This window comes from Neofelis nebulosa, chromosome 6, assembly GCF_028018385.1.
Source record: "Neofelis nebulosa isolate mNeoNeb1 chromosome 6, mNeoNeb1.pri, whole genome shotgun sequence".
In the NCBI taxonomy this organism is placed as follows: domain Eukaryota; kingdom Metazoa; phylum Chordata; class Mammalia; order Carnivora; family Felidae; genus Neofelis; species Neofelis nebulosa.
Window position 1 is genome coordinate 83,155,242 of NC_080787.1, and position 27,920 is coordinate 83,183,161.

The 27,920-nt window shown below is 35.4% G+C and overlaps 1 protein-coding gene across 1 annotated transcript in view; it reads right to left on the bottom strand.

The window, feature by feature from the left end:
* RNGTT (RNA guanylyltransferase and 5'-phosphatase) overlaps positions 1-27,920 on the bottom strand; it is a 317,924-nt gene that overhangs the window by 160,790 nt on the left and 129,214 nt on the right. The window contains exon 12 of the mRNA XM_058734685.1: positions 4,572-4,640. Coding sequence (XP_058590668.1) covers positions 4,572-4,640 — 69 coding nt within the window. The remainder of the gene's footprint in view (positions 1-4,571; positions 4,641-27,920) is intronic.

Below are 27,920 nucleotides of genomic sequence, written 5' to 3' on the forward strand. Positions count from 1 at the left end.
GTACATTTTACAGATGAAGAACTGGAGAACCAAAGAGATATTAAGTGGCTTATCTTAATCAGAGACCAATTCTAACCCACTGCGAAGTCTCTGAGAAGAATATTCAAGTAGCAAATCTAACATTATTGTTTCATGAAGAATAAATAGGTGTTTGCATTTGGGGCTCTGCAAGGAAACAAGTGAGACTTTAAGTTACTGAAAACTTTCATAAAAGAAAAAAAAGACACAGCATAAAATAGATTATACATATGCATGTATAACAAGAAAAATAAAATAGGTATAAATTTTTAAATAGTCTGCCTATATTTCTTTTTGGTCTGATTGCTGAGACTAGGACTTCCAGTCTCTGCCCTGTTCCTGACCACAGAGGAAAAGCTCTCAGGTTTTCCCCACTGAGGATGTTATTTGCTGTGAGCTTTTCATATGGCCTTTATTATTTTGAGGAATGTTCTCTCTGTCCCAACTTTGTTGAGGGCCTATATCGTGAATGATGTTGTATTTTGTCAAATGCTTTTTCTGAATCTGTTTACAGGATCACATGGTTCTTATCCTTTCTTTTATTGACGTGGCATATCACATTGATTTACAACTGCACCAAAACCCAGAAGATAGGAATAAACCCAGCCAAAGAGGTAGAAGATCTGTACTCTGAAAACTATACAACACTTATAAAAGAAACTGAAGAAGACATACACAAAAAATGGAAAAACATTTCTATGCTCAAGGGTTGGAAGAACAAATACTGTTAAAATGCCTATACCCAAAGCAATCTACACATTTTTTAAAATGTTGTTTTTAAGAGAGAGAGAGAGAGCACACAAGTGGGGCAGGGGCAGAAAGGTGGGGGAGGGCAGAGGATCCAAAGCAGGCTCAGTGCTGAAAGCAGCAAGCCTGATGCGGGGCTCAAACCCATGTCCTGCGAGATCACAACCTGAGCCAAAGTCAGATGCTCAACCAGCTGAGTCACCCAGGTGCCCCAGCAAGCTACACGTTTAATTCAATCCCTATCAAAATAGCACCAACACTATTTACAGAGGTAGAACAAACGATCCAAAAATTTGTATGGAACTACAAAAGACCCCAAATAACCAAAGCATTCTTGAAAAAGAAAAGTAAAGCTAGAGGTATCACAACTCCAGACTGCAAGTCATATTACTAAACTATAGGGATTAAGACAGTATGGTACTGCCATAAAAACAAGACACATAGATCAATGGAACAAAGTAGAAAACCCAGAAATGGACACACAACTATATGGTCAACTAATCTTCGACAAAGCAGGAAAGGAATATCTAATGGAAAAAAGACAGTCTCTTCAGGGGCACCTGGGTGGCTCAGTCCGTTAAGCGTCTAACTCTGATTTTGGCTCAGGTCATGATCTCACACTTTGTGAGATTGAGCCCCAGTCAGGTTCCACTCTGACAGCACGGAGCCTGCTTGGGATTCTCTCTCTCTCTCTCTCTCTCTCTCTCTCTCTCTCTCTCTCTTTTTCTCAAAATAAATAAATAAAACTTAACAAAAAGTTCTTTTAAAGAATTTAAGGAAAGAAGTAGTGATAATCATAACAAATGAAAATACAAGGCAATTCCTAACTCTAGGCAAAAAAAGTTTCCTATGAAAATAAAATATTATACAACTTGACTCAGATGTGAACAATATTTATGTTACAACAGAAATACAAATACTGAATATTCATTTGACCCAAAATGTGATATAATTATAATGGGTGGGATGACAGAAGGAGAAGGGGTGATGTTGGAGGAGTGAAAGAGCTCAATCCTGTTCTTCAACAGCAGAGAGTAGGCAGATCATGTATAAAACAGAAAACCAAGGAAGAGCAGCATAAACAGATTTTGTAGAAGTAGGGAGGGAAAAGAAAAAAAACACAGCTAAAACAACAGAAAATAATCCCCTCCAAGGAGTGGTACTTTGAGTGTGGGGAAAGTAGAAGAGACAGCGCTATTTTTCAGTACAAGCCAAGATATTTTACTTTTAAAACCATGGCATGTATTATTATGTGTTACTTGAAACTTATAATATTTTTCCACAATATTACCTCCTATATTTTGAATGTACAAAAAAAAAAAAAAAAGGAAAAACCTGTAAGTAATAAGGAGGCATAAATCCTCAAAAAACTATTACACCCAGATCTAAATTACATATATCATGATTGAGCAGCATTTATGTCAGAATGTAAGGACAGGTCAACATGAGAAAATCACTGTAACTTACTACATTAATGTTATTAAAAGGAAAACAACATGGCAATCTCAATCAAGAGATACCGAGAAAGCATTTGTTAACTCCCAAAATCTATTTATGATTGGGGGGAAAAAAAAACTTTGTATGAACAGGAACAAAAATTTCTTGGCATGATAAAAGTTATCTAACTGAAATCTACCAAAAACATACTTAAGAGAGAAAATTTAGCCACATTCCCTTTGAAGTTGAGAATAAGGTATGAATGTCTCCCCCTCCTCCACCCAATAAAGTGTATGTTTCAGCCAGTACTAGAGGTCTTGGCCAATTGGTAAAATTAGACAATTATTAGAACTAAGACTATTCAGCAAGATTCTTGAATCAACAAAATAAATCAATCAAGGTGGCAGTACATCAGAAGTACCAACAAAGACACCATTTATTGTGAAAATGGAAAATAAATATATAGAAATTAGACAACAGTTAAAAACTCAAACTCAATTAGAGAACAGAAAAAGACCTGAAAACAGCTAAACCTTATTCATTGAGATGATTTAACACTGTAAAAACATCAATTTTCTCCAAACTAAATTCAAAGCAATTCCAACTGAACTCCTAATTCCAACTGAACAAAAATTTCTGGGTAACCAGAGAAACTATTTCTGAAATTTATATGTTAAACCAAATGTCCTCACATATTTAAGAAAATCCTGGCAAAGAGAGACTTGCCTTACCAGATATCAATTACAAAGTCATTGTAATGACAAGTGTGGTTACTAGGATGGAAACAGACTAATACATTGGCTGACTTTCCTAGACATCCCAGAGACTGACTTCCGTGTCAGATCATTTCTCTTACATTTATCAAAATCTCACATACACGTGAGTATGAACCAATGAGTTTAACACAGTAAAATTTATTGTAATTACTATTATCTTTAGACTTTATTTCAATCTAGGGAGTTTAAGCCTGGAAAATACTAGAACTCAAAGATCTAGTAACTTCCATCTTCCTAAGATAGCATTTTCTACAATTTCTATCCCCAGCCTCTAACTCTCCTTCATCACCTCTTCCCTCAACCACAGAAGAGTTTCCCTCCACCTGTTTGGCAAAGGGGACTGGAAGGAAGACAGAAGACAATCACATATCTACATTATATTTAGGCCTACATATTAAAGTTCTAGTATTTATGTAACTTATATATAATATAGTGTTTAATACACAGTTTTCAAAAATATTAGTTTCTTTCCCTTTTCCACAGGCATCCAGGTTGAGGTCTCTCAATACAACTTCTCAGCTACACCCGTGCCCTAATTTCTAAGGATAGTGTTACTGACGGACCAATGGAGCTTATGAGACAAACTGCAGCACGTGATGAGGTATAGCACATGAAATACAACTCTACCAAACATGAACGTGAGTTAGAGTCACATGGAGAGCTTATTAAAGCACAAATTGCTAGGCTCCATCCCAGGGTTTCTGATCAGTAGGTCCAAGGTGAGCTGCTTTTATAACAACGTTCTGGGTCAGGCTAATATTCCTTGTCCACGGGCTACATTTTGAGAAAAAGTGCCCTAGACAGAGCACAAGTTGTCATAGAAGGGTAATTTTGCTCTCTGGGGGAAAGTAGGCAGTGATTGCATATATTTGTGGTTGTCACAAACTGAAGAGATGGATTAGGGGAAGAAGTGATCCTGGCACTAGTAAATACAGACCAAGGATCCTGCTAAACACCCTACAACACACAGGACATTCCTCCACAGAAAAGAATTATCTGGCAAAAAAAGGTCACTGGTGCTAAAGTTGAGAAACCATACTATAGAGTAAAATGTAGCTTATTCCAAAATATGACTTGATCATTCAGTCAAAGTTCTTCAGTGAGTTTCAGAAATTTGACATATAATATTCAAAGAATTGTATTTTAAGTATTAAAAATTATTTGAATTTTACTCATCCATCCATGACAAATTTAGAAATATTAATATTTAAAGGTAGACTGGGCTACAGAAAGAAATAAGCGTTTATGTAATATTACTGGTAGATTTCTAGTACAGAAATAATTAACATTCATTTTGCAAGAACTAACTCCCTTGAAAAATAAGGATCAATAATATTTACTTCTTAAGCTGAGTGAAGAGCTAACAATTGTTCATTTGACCATTACATATATTTAGTAGAAATATTTTATAATAACTTGTTTTAAGGAAAAGCAGTTAACAATCCAAAGTAAATATACCTCAGGAAAATGTACTTTATATATACAAGCAGGTATAGACACATATTTACATACATAATACATACTACAAGTGCTCCACGCACATGCACACGCACAAACACACACACATTGCTATACACACACAAATGAACTTACTCCAATAGGCTGAAAGATAAGTCCATCCATTTCATGGCTGACTTCTTTGGCAAAATTTCCTTCAAGTAGCTATAAAATAAATACACATATTTTTAAAAATAATCACTTAAAGAGTATTTTATTTTTTATAAGCTTTATAAAAACAATATATAAGCTTTAAGAACTGAAATACAAGGAAAGGGCTCAGTCGATTAAACATCTGACTCTTGATTTTGGCTCAGGTCATGATCTCACAGTCATGAGATTGAGTCCCACATTGGATTCCATGCTGAGTGTGGAGCCTGCTTGGGATTCTCTCTCTCCTCTCTCTCTTACCCTCCCTAGCTCATTCCCTCCCCCAACCTCTCTAAATAAACAAACAAACAAACAAACTTAAAAAAAAAAAAAAAAGGAACTGAAATACAAAAAGGGGGAGATAGGTGATCCAGAGAGATTTAAGTTAGTTAACATTTGCAAGATATTCTTAATGTACGAAGATTTTTTCATGTCAGGCTAAATGTCTTAAATAGTCAAAATAACAGAGAAAATATTTTTAAAAATATATATTTGAGCCAGCACAAAAGGAAGGAAGACAGAAGCCAAAAGCAAAGTGAAATCAAAAATTGAGAAGTAATAAATACAGGGAATAAAGTATAAAACATACACAAAAGAAGGAAACAGCAGAGAAGCTTGTGAGGGGATAGATAGAGGCTGGGTGGGGCAGGAGACACATCCCCTGAGAAATCTGTAACCATTAGTGAGCTCAGACATGGGATTGCAGTCCAAAAATATAGTATTTGTGTCTTCCTCACATGCATAAGCAGAGGATTTTTAATTTTTTTCTTTTTTGTCCTTTTTGTTGTCTTTTTTAATATATTTTTTCAAGCAGAGAAATGCATTACAAGGGATACACAGTATAAAATACAAATGACAGTTTTTTCAGTGTCCTTATCTACTAAAGAGTAGGTATAGGCCCAAAGCTATCCAATAATTTCTGAGCATGTAGTTTTAAATGCTTCTGTTTACCTTTTAAAAGCTTTTTATTATTATTTATTATTAAATGCTTCTGTTTTCTGTTTAAATGCTTCTTTTTACTTTTTAAATGCTTTTTATTACATTGAAGAAAAGAAGATGTGACTGATGGAAGCCCAAAACATTGATTTCTGTATTTCAGAGAACAGATGCACTTTCACAGAGCCATAGTCTGACGAACTTAGAGTGCAGTCAGGATAGGTCTGGAATTCAAATACACTGTATCCAAAATTTTAGATATGCTGTGGATGATACATCTCTTTAACCACAATCATATCCTCTGGAAACCACTACATCTACAGGGAAATTTGTATTCCAAAAGCAACAACCAAAATTTCAAGTTTATTTCACATGCAACAAAATCTGAGTCTCTTCCCCAAGTGTGGCTTCATCTTCTCTGCCATTTCATTCTTCAGAATCTGTAACTTCTCTAAACTGAGGGCAGTTCAGCCAAGAAAAATAAGAGTAATCCTAGTATCCTAGTTTAAACTTAAACTAGTTTAAGACCAATTTGGCTTCCAACATCTAAATTCATTTAAAACTATAATGCTCCTTAGTCAAATTCATAGGGACAGAAATTAGGGAGCTGGGGGGGGGGGGGGGGAGGATAAGGAGTTAGCGTTTAACAGGTACAAAGTTCCATGCAGAAAGATGAAAAAAATCTGAAGATGGATACTGGTGATGGCTGTACAACAATGTGAATGTCCTTAGTGCTGCTGAACCATTGTTTAATGACGGTTAAAAAGGTAAATTTTATGTATATCTTAAGACAATTTTTCTTTAAAAAAAAACTGTAATGCTCTTGAAATTTTCTTTATTTCTTTTGTTTCTTCTCTTCCTCTTATCACAACACAGAATTCTTAAGTGGGGAGCTGGCAAATTGGGAATCTTAGAGCCATATTATCAAGGGTCTGGCCAAATGGGCAGAAATTTCAGGATAGTTCTGGCATTCATACATTTGTCTCCAATGCACTCATAGGTTTAAATGACCTAGCCAACTGAGGAAGAAATTTGCCAAAGTAAAAATTCCATGTGGATTAAAAATACCTATTTCTTATAAATTCCTTTTAAGAGAAAAAAAAAATAAACTCTAAGCATCAAAGAGTCAAAATAGCTTACATTCTTGCTGGGAATTTGGAAAGCAATGTTAAAGCCTTTATTTCATGTATGTGATATATTTACCCTAGAGGAAAAATTTTTTGGAACTTGTACTCATATTGAGAAGTATATATATTAATACCTTCATGTTCTATTTCATCTGTTTTTAAAAATCCATGAGCTATGATGGATAAAATTTCAAGCAAGGGAGAAAAGTATAACCTTAATATTTCCTGCACCCAATTATGTAAGAAAAGGTAACCTCCTACATTCATAGACATTCATAGCCCAAATTCTGCCGAGGAATAACACAATGAAAACCAAATGCCACAATCACGTTTTTAAAAAAAAGAAAAAAAAAATTCTTGGCTTTTTTTTTTAAATTTTAAGTTAAGGAGGGTCTCAAACTCATGACCATGATATCAAGAGTCCATGCTCTACCAACTAAGCCAGCCAGGTACCTCTAAAAAACATTTTTTTAAGTTTTATTTGAGAGAGAAAGAATGAGCAGGGGAGGGGCAGAGAGAGAGGAAGAGAGAAAGAATCTCAGGCAGGATCTGCACTGTCAGTGCAGAGCCTGACGCGGGGCTTGAACTCACGAACCATGAGATCATGACCTGAACCAAAACCAAGAGTCAGACACTCAACCAACTGAGCCACTCAGGAATGTGGGGTCTTTGGAGCATCAAAGATACCTATATAGCAACACAAACCCACCTGAAATAGAGAACAGATTGATTCAACCACTAACCACCCTCCTTCAAATGAGACCTAGTAACAAACTGAAAAAAGAGATATACCCATTACTAAGCACAAATACATTTACCTCAGTCTCTACTGTTCAAACAGGAATATATATATATATATATATATATATATATATATATATATATATATCTCAACCAATGAATATATTGGTTGATATATATATATATCAACCAATAAAAAAATATATCACACATACACAAAGCAAGAAAAAAAAATGATCTACATTCAGTAGACAAGACAGCCAACAGAATAGGACTCAGAGATGTCTCATGTTTTAGAATTATCAAAGACTTTAAAGTAACCTTAATAGCCGAAATGTCCATTGACAGATGAATGGATAAAGAAGATGTGTGTGTGTGTATATGTATACATATATATATATATATATGTATGTGTGTATACACACACACACACACACACACACACAATGGAGTATTTATTACTCAGCAATCAAAAAGAATGAAATCTTGCCATTTACAACTACATGGATGAAATTAGTCAGAGAAAGACAAATATCATATGACTTCACTCATATGATGACTTTAAGATACAAAACAGATGAATTAAGGGAAGGGAAGTAAAAATAATATAAAAACAAGGAGGGGGACAAAACATAACAGACTCTTAAATATGGAGAACAAACAAAGGGTTGATGAAGGGGTTGTGGGGGGGGGACGGGCTAAATGGGTAAGGGGCATTAAGCAATATACTTGTGAAATCATTGTTGCACTATATGCTAACTAACTTGGATGTAAATTTTAAAAATAAATAATTAAAAAATAAAATTAATAAACAAAATAACCTTAATATTTTTTTAATTTGTATTTATTTTTGAGAGACACACACACACGCACACACACGCACACACACACAGAGTGTGAGTGGGGGAGGGGCAGAGAGAGAGGGAGACACAGAGTCTGAAGCAGGCTCCAGGCTCCAACCTGTCAGCACAGAGCCCGACACGGGACTCAAACCCACAAGCCGTGAGATCATGACCTGAGCAAACTCAGACCCTTAACTGGCTGAGCCACCCAGGTGCCCCAAACCTTAGTATTTTAAAGGAAAAGGTGGAAAATATGTATGGACAAATGTGGAATTACAACACAAAGAGATGAAAACTACAAAAATGAGACAAATGGAAATGAAAGATATAAAAAACAGTATCAGAGAAAAAAAGAATGCTAATCAATGGGATTATCGACAGACTGAGCACAACAAAGGAAAGAATCACTAAAGAAGAAACAATCTTGAATAAGAAAAGTGTAGCACTTCTTCCAACTGAAATACAAAAAAGGTGGCAGGGGTGGGGGGAACAACTGAGAATCAAAGACCTGAGAGATTAAAAAGACAGAACATCTGTACAACTGGAAAGTGATTTTAAAAAAGAAAAGTGGTAAGGAAACACAAAACAACTAGGAGGAAAAAATGCCTCAGATTATGGCAAAATTAAACACACATATGAGCATGCACACATAACACACACCCCAATGGAAGCCTAGAGAACAAGAAGGATGTAAGAAAAAAGTATGTGCAAACTCCAGCAAGAAGGAAAAAACTTTACATGCAAAGGTACAAAAACAGGAATGACAGTAGACTCTTTGTCATGAATTATATAAGCCAGAAGATAATAGAACACCAGTTTAAAAGTACTAACAGAAAAACTGTAAACCCAAAACTCTTTAGCAAATGAAAATCTTTAAAAAATGAAAGCACAATAAAAAAATTTTTCAGACAGACAAAATTTGGTAAGATGAATTTCCACCAGGCCAAAACACAAAAGATTTTAAAAGAAAGTTTTCTGGCAGAAGAAATAAGATATAAACAACAACAATAAAACCTGTATATAAACAAAAAATAGGAAGAGTTGTCAGAAATGGCTGACAACTAGATATAACAGACACCAAGGACTCTAAGATGGCATTCTCCATACCAATGAAGAAGAAGCTCATGGACGTCAAATGAGGAGAACAGTCAAGCTGGATACTGATGTGGGATTTCACCATAAGGGCATTGCCAGAGCATTGCAGAGAGGTTATTACCAGTATTACAACAAGTATGTCAATGTGAAGAAAGGAAGCATCACTGGCATTTCTATGTGCTGGCAGCTTACGTGCTTTTCAACTACGTCATTACACGGAACACACACATGAGCCGCTATCCAAGCACCACCGAAGAGGGCCCGGTATGGAGGCACATTCACATTCCTGACTATGACCTTTGCCTGGCACCTTTGAATCCTTTAATTAGGATGAATCACATCCTAATTAAGAATTAACACCAAATAAAAGATGACTGGTGAAAAAAAAAAGGAAAAAAAGAAAAAGAAATGTTTGAAAACTAGAATAAATATAAAATATTTGTTCTTCACTTCATTAAAAGATAACTAAAGCAAAAATATTAAAATATTGTGTGGTTTATAACATATTTAGAAGCAAAATATATGATAGGAAATAGAATGATATTGTTGTATGGGTCTTACCCTAACTATAAAGTGATATAATATTATTTAAAGGTCAACAGTGAACGATTAAAGGGATATACTATAAACCTTAGAACAACTCCTAAAATATAAACCAAGATTTATACCTAATAAGCCTAAAGTGGTGCTATAATGAAATCAAAACATCAAGTAATCCAAATGATGGCAAGAGGGAAAAAAGGAAATGAGAACACATGGGCAAACTGAAACCAAGTAGTAAGGGGGTGGATCCAAAACAAGCCACAGTATTAGTTAATTTTAAATGGTACAAGCACCCCATGGTAATGGTAATAATTAAACTTAAATGGTACAAGCACCCCATTTGACAGAGACTGTCAGACTGGAAAAAAATAATCAAGAACCAACTATACGCTGTCCAGAATAAACCCATTTTGTATATAAAGATTCAATTAAATTAAAAGCAAGACAGATTAAATTTACACGATGTTATAGCTCAATTATACCTCAATAAAGCTGTTTGGATGGAGAGACAGAAAGATAAATGCATAAGGACAGAAAAGATATTAAATCCTAACACTAATGAAAAAAAAAGTGGCTAGCCTATATTAATATTGGACAAAGACTTAAAAACAAGAAATATCACTAGAGATAAAAAGGACCTATAACAATCTTAAATGTATATGTACCTCAAAAAAAAAAAAACACCTCAAAATGCATTTTTTTTAACTGACAGAGCAGTTAATAAAAATATGGCAAAAATCTCAATTACAAATGGAGAATTTAATACTCTTCTCTGCATAAATGATTCAACAAGCAGAAAAAAGTAGAGGTGAAGATGTTTTGAAAAGACTTCTGTCATGGCGCCTGGGTGGCTCAGTCGGTTAAGCATCCAACTTCAGCCCAGGTCATGAGCTCGTGGTTTGTGGGTTCGAGCCCTACATCAGGCTCTGTGCTGACAGGTTGGAGCCTGGAGCCTGCTTCGGATTCTGTGTCTCCCTCTCTCTCTCTCTCTCTTCCTCCCCCACTCATGCTCTGTGTCTCTCTCTCAAAAATAAATAAGCTTAAAAAAAATTTTTTTTTAATTAAAAAAAAAAAGACTTAGAGTAAGCAATTAGTGAGGTTCTGACAGGATTCCTGGAGGCCAGCAATAAGGAAATCAAGGCCAGCTATCTGGAAAGTCAGAAGCCTATCCTGGAAGCACTCCAAAACAAAGCCACAGGAAGCCTTAGCAAACCAGCTAGCCTCAAGATGGCTGACAAAGGCCAAAAATCCCCGACCAAATAAGGAAGAAACAGCACGAAATCCCCACCCCAAGTAATAAGTATTCTACCCTCTAGTTAACAAATGTCAAAAAGAAAAAGAAACCCAACTGTCAGGGCATACAGCTTCTGCATGCACCCGCTCTTGCTCTCAAGGTCGTTCTTTCACGAGCTCTCACTCCCACTCCCTCGCGCTTGCTCTCTTGCTCTCTCTCAATCAAGCTCATGGATTCTCATCTCTACTTTTCACTTAATAAACTTTCTTGCTTGTGTTACTCATGCCCTGTGCTGCTTGTCTGTCCTTGAATTCATTTTGTTAGAAGACCAAGAACCTTCTGTGACTCTTTTGTGATTGGCTGGGTCAAGGTCCCAGGGTCTGAGGTCTCTCCAAGTCACCCAGCAACACTTAATAGAAGAACATCAGACAGAAAATCAGTAAGAATACAGAACACTACAGCCACACTGAAACAACCTGACACCACTGACATTTATAGAACACTCTACCCAACAACAGGAAAAAACACTTTTTTCCAAGTACATACAGCACATTTATAAATCAAAGTCATACAAAGTATGTGCTCTAATCACAATGAATTAAACAAGATATAAGAAAAAGATATCTGGGAAAACCTCCCATATTTTTGGAATCTTAATAACACGCTTCTAAATAACCAATAAATAAAAGAAATCAAAAGGAAAACTTAAGTATTTCAAACTGAATGAAGATGAAAATATAGTAATTGAGATTTGAGGGATGTGACTAAAGTGTGCTTAAGGGAATTTATTGCACTAGATGACTAATTAGAAAAGAAGTCACAAATCAATATCAACTTCTACCTTAAGAAACTAAGAACTCCATAGAGAATTCAGGAAGTTCTGAAAAAAGAAAAGAGCCACCTAGACTGAGATCTTAAGTCCAGTGAAGGGAACCATGTACCCCTAAGGTGAAGAGGGTACAGTCTCAGCTCACTGGATGACAGAGAAGTTGATGAAATGTCTTGATGAAGTGCCTCACAAGCTTTTAGAGATGGAAGTTGTGGTTAGAAAGCAGTATGTCAGCGTTTAAAAGTTCAACGTAGGAACAGTAGCCACAGAGAAGCTGCCAAAGTGAAAGTGACTAAATCAGAAGAAAGTCACTAAGATGAAAATTGCAAAGAAATGGAAAACCCAGGGTAATAAATAGATCAAACCAAACATTACAGAAGATGTATTCAACAAGGGCGATGGGCAGTCTGAGAGAATTTAAGTCAGATGCAATCTCCAAGGAAGGAATTGTTAACCAAGGAGCCAAAAAGACTTTCCATATACACAGTTAAAATAGTCAGGTTTTATTTTAATAACTTAAATAAGCAGATAATTTAAAAGCTCACTTTGGTATTCTCTTGTCTCCAGTATTACATTCCAAGATAGAATGTTCTATACTTTTAAGCTACTTTGGTTTTTCCCTCTTCTATATTTTAAGTAAAACTTATTTATGAGTTGCCCTGCTATTCTTATATAAGAAGTGCTAACCTAAGTTTTTCTTAGATAATTTGTTGGAGGATAACAACTCAATAAAAATAAAATTTCAGTCAGTGTCCATTAGACAGGTATTTCCTGATTGCCTACTAATGCTAGAAACCTAGCTAGCTTTAAGGATACTGGGGACTCAATGATAATATAAGCCTAGGCCAAAATGCCTAAACAATACCTTAATTTTAATTTATTAGTAAAAACATTAAACACAATGACGTAATTAACCACTTCCTGTCAATCCTTATGCAGAAACACAGTTCAATTTAAATTACCCAAGTTGTTTCTAAAACACTTCTAAGAAATTTCTTAAAAAGCTATCTTACTTTTAAAATGTAAAAAAAATTTTTAAATAAAATATAAAAGTTTAACTGCAAAACCCTGAAGAAGCTTTAAAGTGAAATGTGTGGTTAATTATCCTAAACTAGGATACATTGTTTTACAGGATTACAATCTTATTTTCCACCAGATCAAATTAGAAGACAATTAGATAACAGGTAAAATAGCAGACATAATATACTGAATAATTATTAATGAAGCATTATAGTGTGTCATAAAGTCTTACTTATAAAATTTTAACTTGCTTACCTATTAACATAATCTTATCACTTGAATACCGTCTGAAACATCCTAGAGAAGGCATATAACTTTCTATTGACCAGAGATTGGTGGAAATGACAAAGGTTATACCAGGTGATTGACTCTGAATTGATATTTTATGTGTCTATGAATCAGAAAGTAATTGGAAACCAAATCATTATAAATGCATAAGCAGAGTAAGATAATGCAAAAGGGCTTGAAATTAGAAACATTAGAAACGAAACAGAAACTGCAAAGTTACAAAGCATAGAAAGGAACCTTTTACAAATAAGTAAAATGATAGCTTAAGACTACAATGAAGAAGAAAATGAATCTGCAATGTAATTGGGAATGCAAATTGGCAATATCAATTCATTACAATAAAGAAAAATACACCAAGGGAATACTTAAACAAGAAAAGAATAAACTATCTCCATTTTTCTCTTCTGGACTGTTCTACTCACATCAGACATTATCTGAGCAAATATCGCCACACAGCCTCAAGTGACTGCCTGAGAATACTAAATACAGTTGCTTATATCTGCTGATTATTTAAATATGCTTTCATAACTCCCCTAAAATTCAAGGCTTTATTTTACCAATCCCCCCAAAATGGAAATTTCCACCCACCTAGATATTATTCTTCATTCTTTTTCATTTCTAAAGTCTAATTTCTGGTTTAGGCTAAGACTATTCAATGCTTCAATACCCTAAATAATTGTTCTAATCAGTACAAAATCATTTTACAAAACTCATCCTTCCTGCTCACCAAAAAGCCACTATCATTACCTCATTTTAAAAACAATGATTTGGGATGCCTGGTGGCTCAGTCAGTTGAGCGTCCAATTTCAGTTCAGGCCGTGATCTCATGGTCCATGAGTTCGAGCCCCATGTTGGGCTCTGTACTGACAGCTCAGAGCCTAGAGTCTGCTTCAGAGTCTGTCTCCTTTTCTCTGCTCCTCCCCCACTCACATAGAGAGAGAGAGAGAGAGAGAGAGAGAGAGAGAGAGAGAGAGAGAGAGAGAGGCACAAAGACAAATAAGCATTAAAAAAAAATTTTTTTTAAACAATGATTTGTGGGGTGCCTGAGTGGCTTAGTTGGTTAAGCATCCAAATCTTCATTTCGGTTCAGGTCATGATCTCACAGTTCATGAGATGGAACCCCACAATCTTGGAACATTCATCCTCTCTCTCTCCCTCTCTCTCTCAAAATAAATAAATAAACATTTAAAAATAATGATTTGATTTCCATTATTAACCAATGATGATTCAACAACTGTATCATTCAAGGTAGCTAATCAAAATATAAATAGCTTCTGGAATACTATTACTGGCTCTTTCATTAACTCATATTACTACAATTAAAATTAAGCATAACAGATCTGATGAGCCCCACGTGACAAGTTAGAAAATCTTAAGAAAAAATTTCTCTGGGAAATAGGGGTTCTTTATTATTTTTGGTAGCGGTCAGTCTTACTTTCACCAAAATTCCCTCATAATTCTACAAAATAAAAGTCAACTCACCCTCAGGGAACAATCAAAGTTCTTTGTGCCAGACTTCTTTTTAATCTCAAAATTGAGGCATCATTCATTTACTCAACAAATATTCATTTAGTGCCAATAACTGACAGCCATTCTATCAAATGTTTGAGATTTAAAAGAGATCAGTTTTTATCCTGAAGGAACTAGCATCAGGGTCTAGCATGGAGGTCTCAAATTCAAATATTTCTAAGTGCCAGGCCATGAACCTCAACAGGACTGGGCATAAGATACCAAGGACTAGTAAGAACTATGATGAACTGGACAGCACACCCTCATCTATAAGCAAATTCAATGTTTTTTTTGGTTTTTTTTAAGTTTTATAGGAGATTAAACTTTCTGGATTATACCAGCTTATTACTTGTGGTTAATATGGATCTATAAAGACATAAAATAATAATTTTATAGTAAGTGCCTTTAGTAGAGTTGGTTAAAGACTTCTGAGAAAATAGAAAATTATAATTTCATCTCTCATTCGATTATATTCAAATGTTCACTGAGTACTAATTATGTATCCATGAAAACGAAAAAAAAAGATGAGAAGAATGAGGTAAAACATCTAAACACTTTGTGATGTGCCAGGCACTTTTCTAAGCACTTTATATATAATAACTCATTTTAGCATCATAACAATTTTATAAAGTAGGGACCATTATTATCCCCATTTTAAAAGTGAGGCTTAGAACTTGCCCAAAGTCACACAGCAAGGAACTGAGAATCCAAAATCATTCTGGCTCCAGAGTCCATGTTCCTAACTGCTTTTCTATACTAGTGTGTCACATTTCTAGAAATTTTCTCCTAATCTCTTGTCTAGCTTATATGCTCCTTTAACATTCTCTCACAGCATCCTGTGCTTCCTTCCATCACAGGATTTTCCTCTTTAATTGTTTGACTACCAAATTGCGCTGTAGGTTTTTCAAGGTCAATAAAATCACACACATATCATTGAATCTTCAGCACCTATTACAGTAAACTGGCACAGAGTAAGCTCTCACTCTCACAAATGTGTACTAAGTAAATATAAAATGAATAGCACAGTTTTGGGAACAATAAAAATAAGCCAAAAGATATAGTTAGATAGAAAACACATGGAATGTATTATTCCAAGAAACTGTGTAAGATGAAAACATAAAAAAATTGTAAGAGAGGTTTAAAAGCTGGTAATATACGTACAGATTATTAAATGGTAAGATATTTTTAAAGATGAAATCATCTCTCATAGCTAATAATTTTCTTCCAAACCATCCCTTTATTACCTTCATTATATTCAGCCTAACACTAATACGGTCCTAACTGGTCTTCTTGCTTGTAGATTAATTTCCTCTCTCCAAACTATTTCTACTCACCTCCACTATTTAAAACAATGTTATAAGTCACAGTCACAACTAAAAATCTTTAAGTCTTCCTCACTGCCTGTATAGTCCAAGCTTCGTTAGCATAGTTTTTAAAGTACTTTTTTTCTGGGACACCCTTCCTAAATGTTTTCCAGGATGTTTATATAGACTGCAGCTGGTAAAAAAGTATAGACGAGTATCTCCTTTGTGGGTAAAAAAGCATGACCTACTAGTTTGGAAAAGTATTAAGCACTTTTGGCAAGAAAAAAACAGAACTGATAACCATAAACATGTATGTGATACATAAAAATAAAATTAAATTACATAAGTGGCTGGTCTGAATACTGCCAGAAAGGGGACAAAAATTAGAGAAAGAAACAAAGAAAGAAGTTAAATATTTGTAGTATGAGCATAAAGGTGAAATCATCATAAATTTTAAGACTTTCAACAAAGGGCTCTCTGGTAAACTGCAAAACAATACTATATCTCACTAAAAAATACATCCTTTGTTTGAATACGTGTGTCCTGAAGCACTAACTTTACCAAAAGAGAGGTCTGGGCTTTGCCCTCCACTACTGAGAGATGATCTCTAGGACCCTGAATGTCCTGCCTGACAAGCACATCTTTGTCTGCCTGAGGTGTCTGGTTACCAGAGACTCTAACGATGTGATTTACAATGGAAACTTTGGAACATGCCATATTAGTTCCGCCCTGCAGAGAAATGGAGACTAAATCTATTAGCCCAAATCTTCAGGGGCTGAAGACTAAAGGTCAGCCATGCAAGCAATACGTGACTGAACTACAATATAAACTTTGGACGCCAAAAGCTCAGGCAAGCCTCCCTGGTTGGCAATACTCTTTGGGTATTGTCATGCAGCTTACTGAGAAGAAATGTTGTCCTTAACTCCCTAGGAAGAGGACCACCAGAAACCTCACATTTGGGTCCCAGATTTTGCGCCATGTGGTTCTTCTTTTGTTATTATAAAATTGTAATCGTAATTACAGTACCTTCCTGAGTCTCTGAGTCATTCTAGTGATTATCAAACATGAGGGAATCCCCAGGAGTCCCAGAATTTGTAGCCAGCAGGTCTGAGGCAGAGGTGGGCCTGGCAGCCAAAACTTAAAGCTAGTGTTGCAAGTGAGGGCAGTGTTGGGACTACGCAGTTGGCCTGAGCTCATTGCAATAAGTTTTTGTCAGTGAATTTCTCTAGTTAATACAATTTAAACTGTCCTCAAAGTCATAATGGTCAGCAGGAAAACATATGATTTCCCTTGTTGGGCATTACTGCCAAGAGGCTGCTCAAGAAGTTGCAGAATTATAGAATGAGGCTATAGTTCCCCTGTCAGTTAATGGGTAAAGTGACCCAATTAGCCACCACAGATGAGATCTTCAAGAGACACTGACTATCTCTGGATGAAGATAAGCCATACGGGGATACCAAATGGCATTTACCTGTGAACTAAACATGTTCTATAGCCTAATAAAATATGGAAAAATGGTAGTGAGACCTTAAGAAATATACTTTGCTTTCCATAATATAGAAAGTATATAACATTTCCCTTACTTGTTGTATTAACTTTAAACTAGCATAGAAATAGAGATCATATAAAAATAGGACCTATGATTTATATCTAGACTGCTGTATAAAACACTTCATGAACAAAATAGCAAAATATATTATACCTCTGTTATAGTCTCCCCCCCCCCCCACCCCGGTACTTAAAGTTAGGCATTTATCAACAATTCAATGCACCAAAGCAATTACATGGTTCACTGGAATTTTACATAACACCTTTAAAGAATATCTGCGGGGCGCCTGGGTGGCTCTGTCGGTTCAGCGTCCGACTTCAGCTCAGGTCATGATCTCACGGTCCGTGAGTTCGAGCCCTGCGTTGGGCTCTGTACTGACAGCTCAGAGCCCGGAGCCTGCTTCACATTCTGTCTCCCTCTCTCTCTGCCCCTCCCCCATTCATGCTCTGTCTCTCTCTGTCTCAAAAATAAATGAACATTAAAAAAAAATTGTTTAAAAAAGAATATTTGCTCTCATTAACTGTATTATCATTAGCCTCCTATGTCCAACTTAAAATTCTTACCAGTTCTCTTTCATGCATCTATTTACAGATTCTTTCCCAGAAACATACTTCAGCCTGGTGAGAAGTTTCCTTCTCATGAGGTGTACATGTGTGTAAACAGTATATAGGTGGACAAATATGTGCACTCACAGTCCGTAGGCTAAGACCAAAAATTCTAAGGACATGCAAAAAGAAAGGCAAAAGATAAAAATAGGGAAAGAAATGAAAATCCTTGTGAATGAGGAAAAAGAATGGAGAGAACTAGTGGAAGAAACCTATGGCTTATGATGGGGTATTTGACACAAAATAATGGGTTTCAGAGAGAAGACTTAGCAAAGTATATTTCAGGTACTGGAAAAGCAATGTGCTTAAACCAGTAACAACCCCACTATGGATTTACTACTCTTTTGTTCTTGGGTATATAAATCTATGAGTCAGTCAAGATTCTACTTGAAAATAACATTCAAAAAAATTCTTAGGGATCCTCCTAGAATCAATAATAAAATCTAATCATATATTGATAAAACACTGATCTACAACACACCAACGTTTTTATAAAAGGTAACCCAGATATGTGAGTACTTAAATCTCATCTTTTCCTGGATGTGATCATAGTCTAAAGACCAGGGTAGAGGAATGATGGAAAGGGGGAGTGCTGCAGGCTGAGGGAAACCACCTCTCTCATCATTTCCAAACAGGAATATGGATTCCTTGTACTGAGCATAAACAACTCTGGTCTCATGTGCATAAAAGAAATCCTAAACTTACTTAAAGCTTTCACTTAAATGCTTTTCTTCTCAGACAGCAAAAAGTAACATACATGGTATCATGAACCTCCTCATACTAGGCATCTGAATTATAGTTACTGTACCTCATCAATATCAGACAGAACTGAAAGCTACATTCTTGGGTCTTTCAAAGTTTGGTTTCTCTGATCATCTCATCTAAAATAAAATGTAGTCAGGGGCACCTGGGTAGCTCAGTTGCTTAAGTGCCCGACTTTTGATCTCAGCTCAGGTCATGAGCTCATGGTTCCTCGGATCAAGCCCCGAGTCGGGCTCTGCCCTGACAGCTCGGGGCCTGCTTGGAATTCTCTCTCTCTCTCTCTCTCTCTCTCTCTCTCTGCCCTGCTCATTACATGCTCTCTCTCTCTCTCTCTCTCAAAAATAAATAAGAAATGAAATGAAATGAAATGAAATAAAATGAAATAAAATAAAATAAAATCAGTAATCATATTTTCCCCTTCCAGTTGTTTAAAAGGAAAAAAAAATACTCTTATGCCTATTTCTTTCAGATTCTATGCCAAACTCTGATTATAAAATATAACCTGTCCCTATGCCTCCTTCATTACACTCCCCCACCTCACTCACCCATTGGTTTCAAAATATTCTATCTATACAGAGGTAGGATGATTCAACATTTAACAGTTTAAGTTCCTCTATCCAAATGTAGTCTCTGTGAGGTTAAGTATTATGTCTAATTTTTCCTGAATATTTTAAGCATCTAAAAAAACATAATCAAATATACTATCATAAAAAAGTCAATACATTAAGAACATAAGCTTGAGACACCAGGTTGATCAGAAGCATAATTTAGCTTTATTTTATCCATGTGGAACCAAATTTAGTCTAATGCACATTTACTGATAAAACAGGGTTATGGAATCAGCAACCAATTCATTATAGGTATGACAACACAGTTTAAAACATTTCATCACTGCGCTGCAAAAACCTTAAGAGGAGAAAAGAATTTTAGTATAACACATACTGAGAATAATTTTAATGAAATTAAGTTGGGTCCCTTCTAAAACCAGTGATAATGATAATTGTGCAAAATTTAATCAGTATTTCTTTTCTAAGGAGAACACTATTTAGATCTCCAAAACCATTTATGTGACCAAACATTTCTCTTTCTCAGGTTCATAGTAAATAGAAGAAAAGTAGACTTCTGTTAATTTGTTTATTGCTGGGTAAAATTATATCCACAATAAAGAGTTCGATAAAGATAATTATGCTATTCATTTAATGTCTTCAACCTATTTTCTTTTGGTTTGTAATTCAACAAATGTGGAAGATTACTTCATTCAGAAAGATATTAATTCAGAAATATAGTTATTATTATAATACCAATGGACTAGAAGAAATTATTTAATATTTAGAATACTGTTTTTCCTTACCTTGAGTATCCTCCAAAGTACTTTTTACATAATTTAAAAAAAAAAGGGATAATATAAATCATCTTTTTTCTAAAATGACTTAGCATCTCAAAAGAAAAAAGAAGGGCATTAGAGGAACATTTCAATACTACCAATACTAACAGAGACAGTAACAGAGAAAGTAAGATGGGGTTCAGAGATGAAAGAGCCCCACGAAAAAAACAATAAAAAGGCCAAGTTCTGAAAAGGTGCTGGAAGGGCTCGTGCAACCAATAAACATGCTCCGCAGCCCCCATCTGAATGGTTGGATCTGCCTTCTCATAGCAATTTAAAGCTACTTCCAAGACTTTACTTTTTACTTTCGTATAAAAAGTCCTAATCCTCTGGTATCAGATACACCAGCCACTCTAATGCTAACTCTAATTTTTCAGTGCCAGCTGTCAAACTCCCAGAAAGGACATTTGCACATGAATCATGGTTTTCTTCTTCCTGTGCACCACCATACATGTGGACAATCCACCCCAAATCCCAGTGTCCAAGTTCCTCGACTTTTCGATGCCGGTGACATTCTCTTCTATTTTACCTCATTCATGTCTTACACCACTCACAAACTTAGAGTCACAGACCTCACTGTGAAACACAAAATAATAAACCGTCTGGAAGATAACAAAAGAGAAGATTTAGATGACCTTGCGCATGGCAACGGCCTTTCTGGTATAACACCAAAGGCCAAAGGCGTGATGCACCAAAGAAATAATTGATAAGTTGAACTTCTTTAAAATTAAAAACTTCTGTTCTACAAAACAATGTCAAGAGAATGCAAAGACAAGCCACGGACTAGGGAAAAATACTTGGAAAAGACAATGTATCTGATAAACAACTGTTACCCAAATATACAAAAAACTCTTAAAACTTAACAATAAGAAAATGAAGAATCCAATTAAAAAAATAAGCGAAAGTCCTGAACAATCACCTCACCAAAGATATATAGCTAGCAAGTAAAGTTAGCATGTGAAAAGATACTCAACATCCTATGTCATTAGGGAGCTACAAACTGAAAGGACAATGAGATACCACTACACACCTATCAGATGGCCAAAAACAAAAAAACAGATACTACCAAATGTTGGAGAGGATGTGGAACAACAGGCTCTCTTGGGCCCTGCCAGCGGGAAAATGCAAGATGGTACAGCCACTTTGGAAGACAGTTTGGCCGTTTCTTACAAAATTAAAGATACTCTTACTATATAATCCAGCAATAGTGTTCCTTGGTATTTACCCAAACGAGCTGAAAATTTATGCCCACACAAAAATCTACGTGGGAATATGTATAGCAGCCATATTCATAATTTCCAAAACCTGGGTGCAACACCAAGACATCCTTTAGTAAGTGAATGGATAAACAAACCATAGTACATCCAAACAATGGAATATTATTCAGTGTTAAAAAATGATTTGGAGCACTTGTATGGCTTAGTCGGTTGAGCGTCAAACTCCTGATTTCAGCTCAGTCATGATCCAAGGGTCGTGAGATCGAGCTCCATATCAGGCCCTGCACTGAGCATGGAGCCTTGCTTAAGATTCTCTCTCTCTTCTCTCTCTCTTCTCTCTCTCTCTCTCTCTCTCTGTCCCTCTCCCCAACTCACACACTCTCTCTAAAAATGAATGAATGGATGGATGGATGAATGAATGAATGGAATATAAAAATATGAAAATTAAAAAAATTATCTATCAAGCCACGAAAAGATACAGAGGAACTTAAATACATATTACTAAGTGAAAGAAGCCAATCTCAAAAGGCTACACACCGACATTCTCCAAAAGGCAAAACTAAAAAGACAATAAAGAGATCAGTGGTTGCCAGGGGTTAGGGAGGAGGCAATGATGAACAGGCAAAGCACAGAGGGTTTTTAGAGCAGTGAAACTATTCCATATAATACTGTAATCTATAGAGATCCATGTCATTATACATTTGTCAAAACGTATAGCACCAAGAGTGAAGCCTAAAGTAAACAACAGATTTTGAATACTAATGATATGTCTAAGTCAATGGAGGTTCATCAGTTATAGCAAATGGTGCAAGACATTGATAGTCAGGGAGAGGCTGTCCATGTGTGAGGGCAGGGAATATATGGGAATATTCTGTACTTTCCCCTCAATCTTGTGGGCCAAAAATTGCTCTAAAAAAATAAACTATTCAAAAATTTTTTTAATGTTTATTTATTTTTGAGAGACACAGAGTGTGTTGGGGGGAGGGGCAAAGGGACAGGGAGACACAGAATCTGAAGCCGGCTCCAGGCTCTGAGCTGTCAGCAACAGCCCCAGACAGGTCTTTAACTCACGAGCCATTAGATCATGACTTGAGCTGAAATCAGATGCTCAACCGACTAAGCCACACAGGCGCCCCCCAAAATTATTTTTAAAACGAAAAAGAAGGGAGGGAGGGATGGGGAAGGGTGAGCTATTGAACCATAAAAAGCACTAGAAGAACTTTAAATGTATATTGCTAAGTGAAAGAAGCTAATATGAAAGGATTATATACTATATGATTTTAACTATATGACATCCTGGAAAGGGCAAAATTACAGAGATAGCAAAAAAGATCCATGAATGCCAGAGGTTCAATGAATGCCAAAAGGGACAAATGCAGGAACACAAATTACAGATCACTCTGTATGAGCCTGTAATGGTAGATACATGACATTTTGCATTTGTCCAAATCCAAAGAATTATATAACACAAGGAGCTAACCCTAACATAAACTACGGACTTTAGTTGATATTAATATTGGTTCTGCAATTATAACAAATGTACCATACTAATGCAAAAATGCACCATAGTAATGAAAGATTGTAACAGGGGAAACTGTGTACTGAAGGAGAGAAGGTCTCTAAGAACTCTGTACCTTCAGTTCAATTTTATGTAAACATAAAACTGCTCTTAAAAAATAAAGTCTTTTAGGCGCGCCTGGGTGGCTCAGTCGGTTGGGTGTCCGACTTCGACTCAGGTCATGGTCTCGCAGTCCGTGAGTTCAAGCCCCGAGTCGGGCTCTGTGCTGACAGCTCAGAGCCTGGAACCTGTTTCAGATTCTGTGTCTCCCTCTCTCTCTGACCCTCCCCCATTCATGCTCTATCCCTGTCTGTCTCAAAAATAAATAAACGTTAAAAAAATTTTTTTTAATAAATAAATAAAGTCTTTTAATTTTTAAAAATGCAGTATTGGAAAGGAAACATATAGGCCAATTTTTATCAACAATGTACATAGAAGGGGTAAAAAAAAACAATGTACAGAAGGGAAGGGAAAGGAAGGGGAGATCCAGCTGACACAACACTATTTACTGAGCAGACCCATTCTTTCCCCACTGCTCTATAATGTGACATGTGTCATAATTCAAGTGACCATGTATTTGGGACTGTTTCCCAACTATTTTGTTCCTATACATTTTTTTTAAGTACATGTGGTACACCAAGATGTTCACTGCAACACTATTTGTAAGAGTCCAAGACTAGGAACAACCCAACCATCTATCAATAATAGAATGGATAAATAAATTATGATATACACAGTATACTACAATAAATATGATCAAACTATGTCTACATGTAACAACAGAGATGAACTGTACAAATATGAACTGAGAAAACCCAAACACAAAAAACTCATATACTATTTGATTCCAAGACAGTAATATTACTGCTCAACAAGAATATTATTAATTTATTATGATACAAGTTTAACAATAGTGATTATCTCTGGAGAGAAGGGGTTGAAGGACAGAGACTAGGAGGGCACACAGGGAATACTAGTAGTGTTCTAGATTTGTGTGAGTTTGTTTGTTTAAAAACATTTTCTTTATATAAAGAAAGAACTGGCTAAATTTTAGAAAACATATGTTTCACATTCTAAATAAATTTCTGAAAAGCACACTAAAATATAAGGAGCAGAATCAACTATGCTAAAAAACAGATGTGTGAAGTATAGGAACATTTTTAAGAGCTTTCCAATAATACAAAAGAGAAGAAGAAAAAGATAAAAGATAATCTATACAGAAAAATACATATTAAACAAAATTTTAAAATAAAAAATACATATAGTAGGTAAAGCTATATTAGTGGACAAACAGAAGTAGTTAACATTTCTAAGCCAAACAGGGCTAAAACTTAAACAGGAAAAAAGTATGTCAACTTATTTTGACAATAAAATTCATAATGGACAAATAAAAGTAATAAATGTTTATGTGTAAAAAATAACATGTTAAAAAATAAAAGAATTTAATACTAAGAGACTTTACTATTATTCCTCAGAGAATGTTTATAAAAACTGATGATCTATTAAGCCATAAAAAATTCCCACCTAATTCCTAGAGGAAAATTTGTCCCAACAGAACAAAATAAGTTACAACTAAGAAAAAATAATAAATTGAAAACAAAGGGAAAGAGTTGATAAACTTGAAATTTAAAAATATTCTGTTAAGTGTTGTTTGTCAAAATAAAAGAAAATTACAATCATCTGCTTCGGGGCAGACAGCTATAGCAACAAAATTACTACACAGACCAAGATTAGGGATAGAGGAAAAGTGGCCAAAAGTGAGTTAGGCAGTTCTTCCTTGGGAACTTTTTCCAATTCTAAACATTGGCAAAATTTAGAAAATCTAGGCTTTCCCTTGAGCAGAGGGACACTCTGAGAGACAGAGAAACAAAGGAGAAATTTTGTTTGACTCACAAAAATAGAGAAACAAAACTGGTAAGGGATTTAAAGATATAGCTGAATTTTCCCGCAAGATTACTGCAGAATTTTGAAGTTACACAGATATGCAAAAAACAAAAGTTAAGAGATAACATTTTATCTAACAACAATAAAATAATATGAAAATTTTAATGAAATTTATACTTTTTTAAAAATTACATATTAACAAAATTCACTCAAAAATGTAAAACCTTGAGGGGCACCTGAGTGGCCCAGTCAGTTACGCTTCCAACCCTTGATTGAGGCTCAGGTCATGATCTCGCGGTCATGAGATGGGGCCCTGCATTGGGTTAAGGCACAGAGCCACCTTTTTCAAAAAATTTCCTTCTCTGAAGTGCCCTACAATTTTAGGGCTGAGTATATTTAAACTTGCACAGAACAGTTCATTATTATGTAAATAAAACTACTCTCAGAAAAAGTTAGAAATAATCCATTTCATGTAACATAATGAATACAAAAGCCAACTATAAAATCAACCTCTATCACAGCGCCTGCATGGCTCAAGTCAGTTAAGCATCCGACTCTTGATTTCAGCTCAGATCATGGTCTCACGGCTCCTGAGTTCAAGCCCTGCATCTGGCTCTGCACTCTCCCTCTCTCTGCCCCTGCCCCACTCATGCTCTCTCTCTCCCTCCCTCCCTCTCCCTCTCTCTCTCTCTCTCTCTCTCTCTCTCAAAAAAATAAAAAATATCTACTATCAACTACAGATCAATCTCTAACAGTTATTCAGCAGTTCTAGGTGGTGGTCTAGGCTCTAGAAATATGTCAGCAAATCTTCTCTCACATTATCTATCTTATCAAAAAGTGTGTCTGTATCACATAGGAGTATAAATGGGTGGCATACCAATTAAAAACAAGTGATCTAGAAATACATCAACACTTATAATATGATGGCTTAATTTTTTTTTTTTTTACAAAGCTATCAGTACAACCCAGTATTTATTTGCCAATCAATAGTATTGGCATAACTATGTATCTATATAGAGAAAAAAATGAACCTCAATTCCTACCCCACACTATAATTAATTTGAGTTGGATAAAACATACAGACATAGAAGCTAAAGCCACAAAGCTCTCAGAAGAGAACAGGAGAATATTTTTCTGACAAGATTAAGAGAAGAAAAGATTTCAAACTTAAGCAGGACACACAAAAAAAGTACTAACCATAGAATAATTGATATTAAATTCACCGAAGTTTAATTTAACTCCTGTTTATCAAAAGACACTGTTTAGAAAATGAATCAGCAAGTTACAAAATTGGGAGAAATTATTAGGAAAACATATATCTGACAAAAGATCGATGCCCAGGATATAGAAAGAACTTTTCCCACAAAGAGATAACCTAATAAAAACGAAAATTAAAAGTGAATGGAAGTCTATAAATTTCTTTGAAATGTATCAAAAAAATGGACCAATGGGTGAATAGAGGAATAGGTACATGAAATAAGTTGTGTTAAATCAGGGGCCCCTGCATTAAGCATCCAACTCTTGATTTCTGATCAGGTCATGATCTCGCGGTTCATGAGTTCAAGCCCTGCATTGGGCTTTGCACTAACAATGTGGAGCCTGCTTGGGATTTGCTCTCTCTCTGCCTCTACCCTGCTTAAGCACGTACACACACACACACACACACACACACACACTCTCTCTCTCTCTCTCTCTCTCTCTCTCTCTCTCTCTCACACACACACACACAATAAATAAACGAAAAAAAAAAGATGTGTTAAATCAGATATAGAAAAATGTAAAATCCAAATGGTATGTGGGCAGTACATTCAGTACAATAAAATTCACTCAATTTTTCTACATATTTAAATGTTTCTTAGTAAAATCTTACTGAACAATATCAGAGATCTGAAAAGAACTAAGGAGGTGTGCTGAAAACTAGAAAGAGGCAGCCATAAGATCTGAAGACAGCTCCAAGCACACTATAAATGTCTTCAAATGAAATAAAGTATCACAAATGAAAGAAGCAGCACTGGTGAACAGCAACTAAATGAAAAAGTCATAGAAAATGAGCAGAAAGGTAGGCAAAAGCTAGATCACATAGTTTACTATGTGCCAAGATAATGAATTTAGATTCCACTTTAATGTAAAAAGATCTATGGTATAGGCACAAAAATCCTAAACAGTAGCAAATTAAGTTTAAATATACATTAACTGTGCTATATAATATGGTAGCTACTTGTCTATTTAGACTTATGTTAATTTAAATTAATTAAAAACCAAGTTCTTCAGGTGCACCAACCACAAGTCAAGTACTCAGTAGCCTATGTGTCTAGTAGGCACTGTACTAGGCAACAAAGATTATAACAGAACATTTCCATTGTCACAGAACATTCAATTGGACAGTACTCCTTTCAAAGAAAATACACATAACACAAACATGTCAACAAAAGAAATCATTTAGGAAAGTGATATTTTCTGTAAGTTTTCTTAAAACACAAAAGTAGAAATAAAAATAAATGTAGAAATATTTACAAAATGCCAAAATTCTTACCAAATGAAATGCTTTTAAAAAATTCTGTCAGTTATCACAGAACATATTTTGAAAGGTACATTCAGAGCTGAGACAATAAATTGATAACCAACACTTCCAGGGGCACCTGGGTGGCTAAGTCAGTTAAGGATCAGACTCCTGACATTGGCTCAGGTCATGATCTCACGGTTCTCTCTCTGCCTCTCCCCTGTTCACTCACATGCATGTGCACACATGCTCTCTCTCTCAAAATAAAAAACATTAAAACATTTATTTTAAAAATTCTCCTCTAAAATGGTAAATGAATCAGACTGAAAGTATCCATCAGGCCATATTCAATTTCAATAACAAACAAC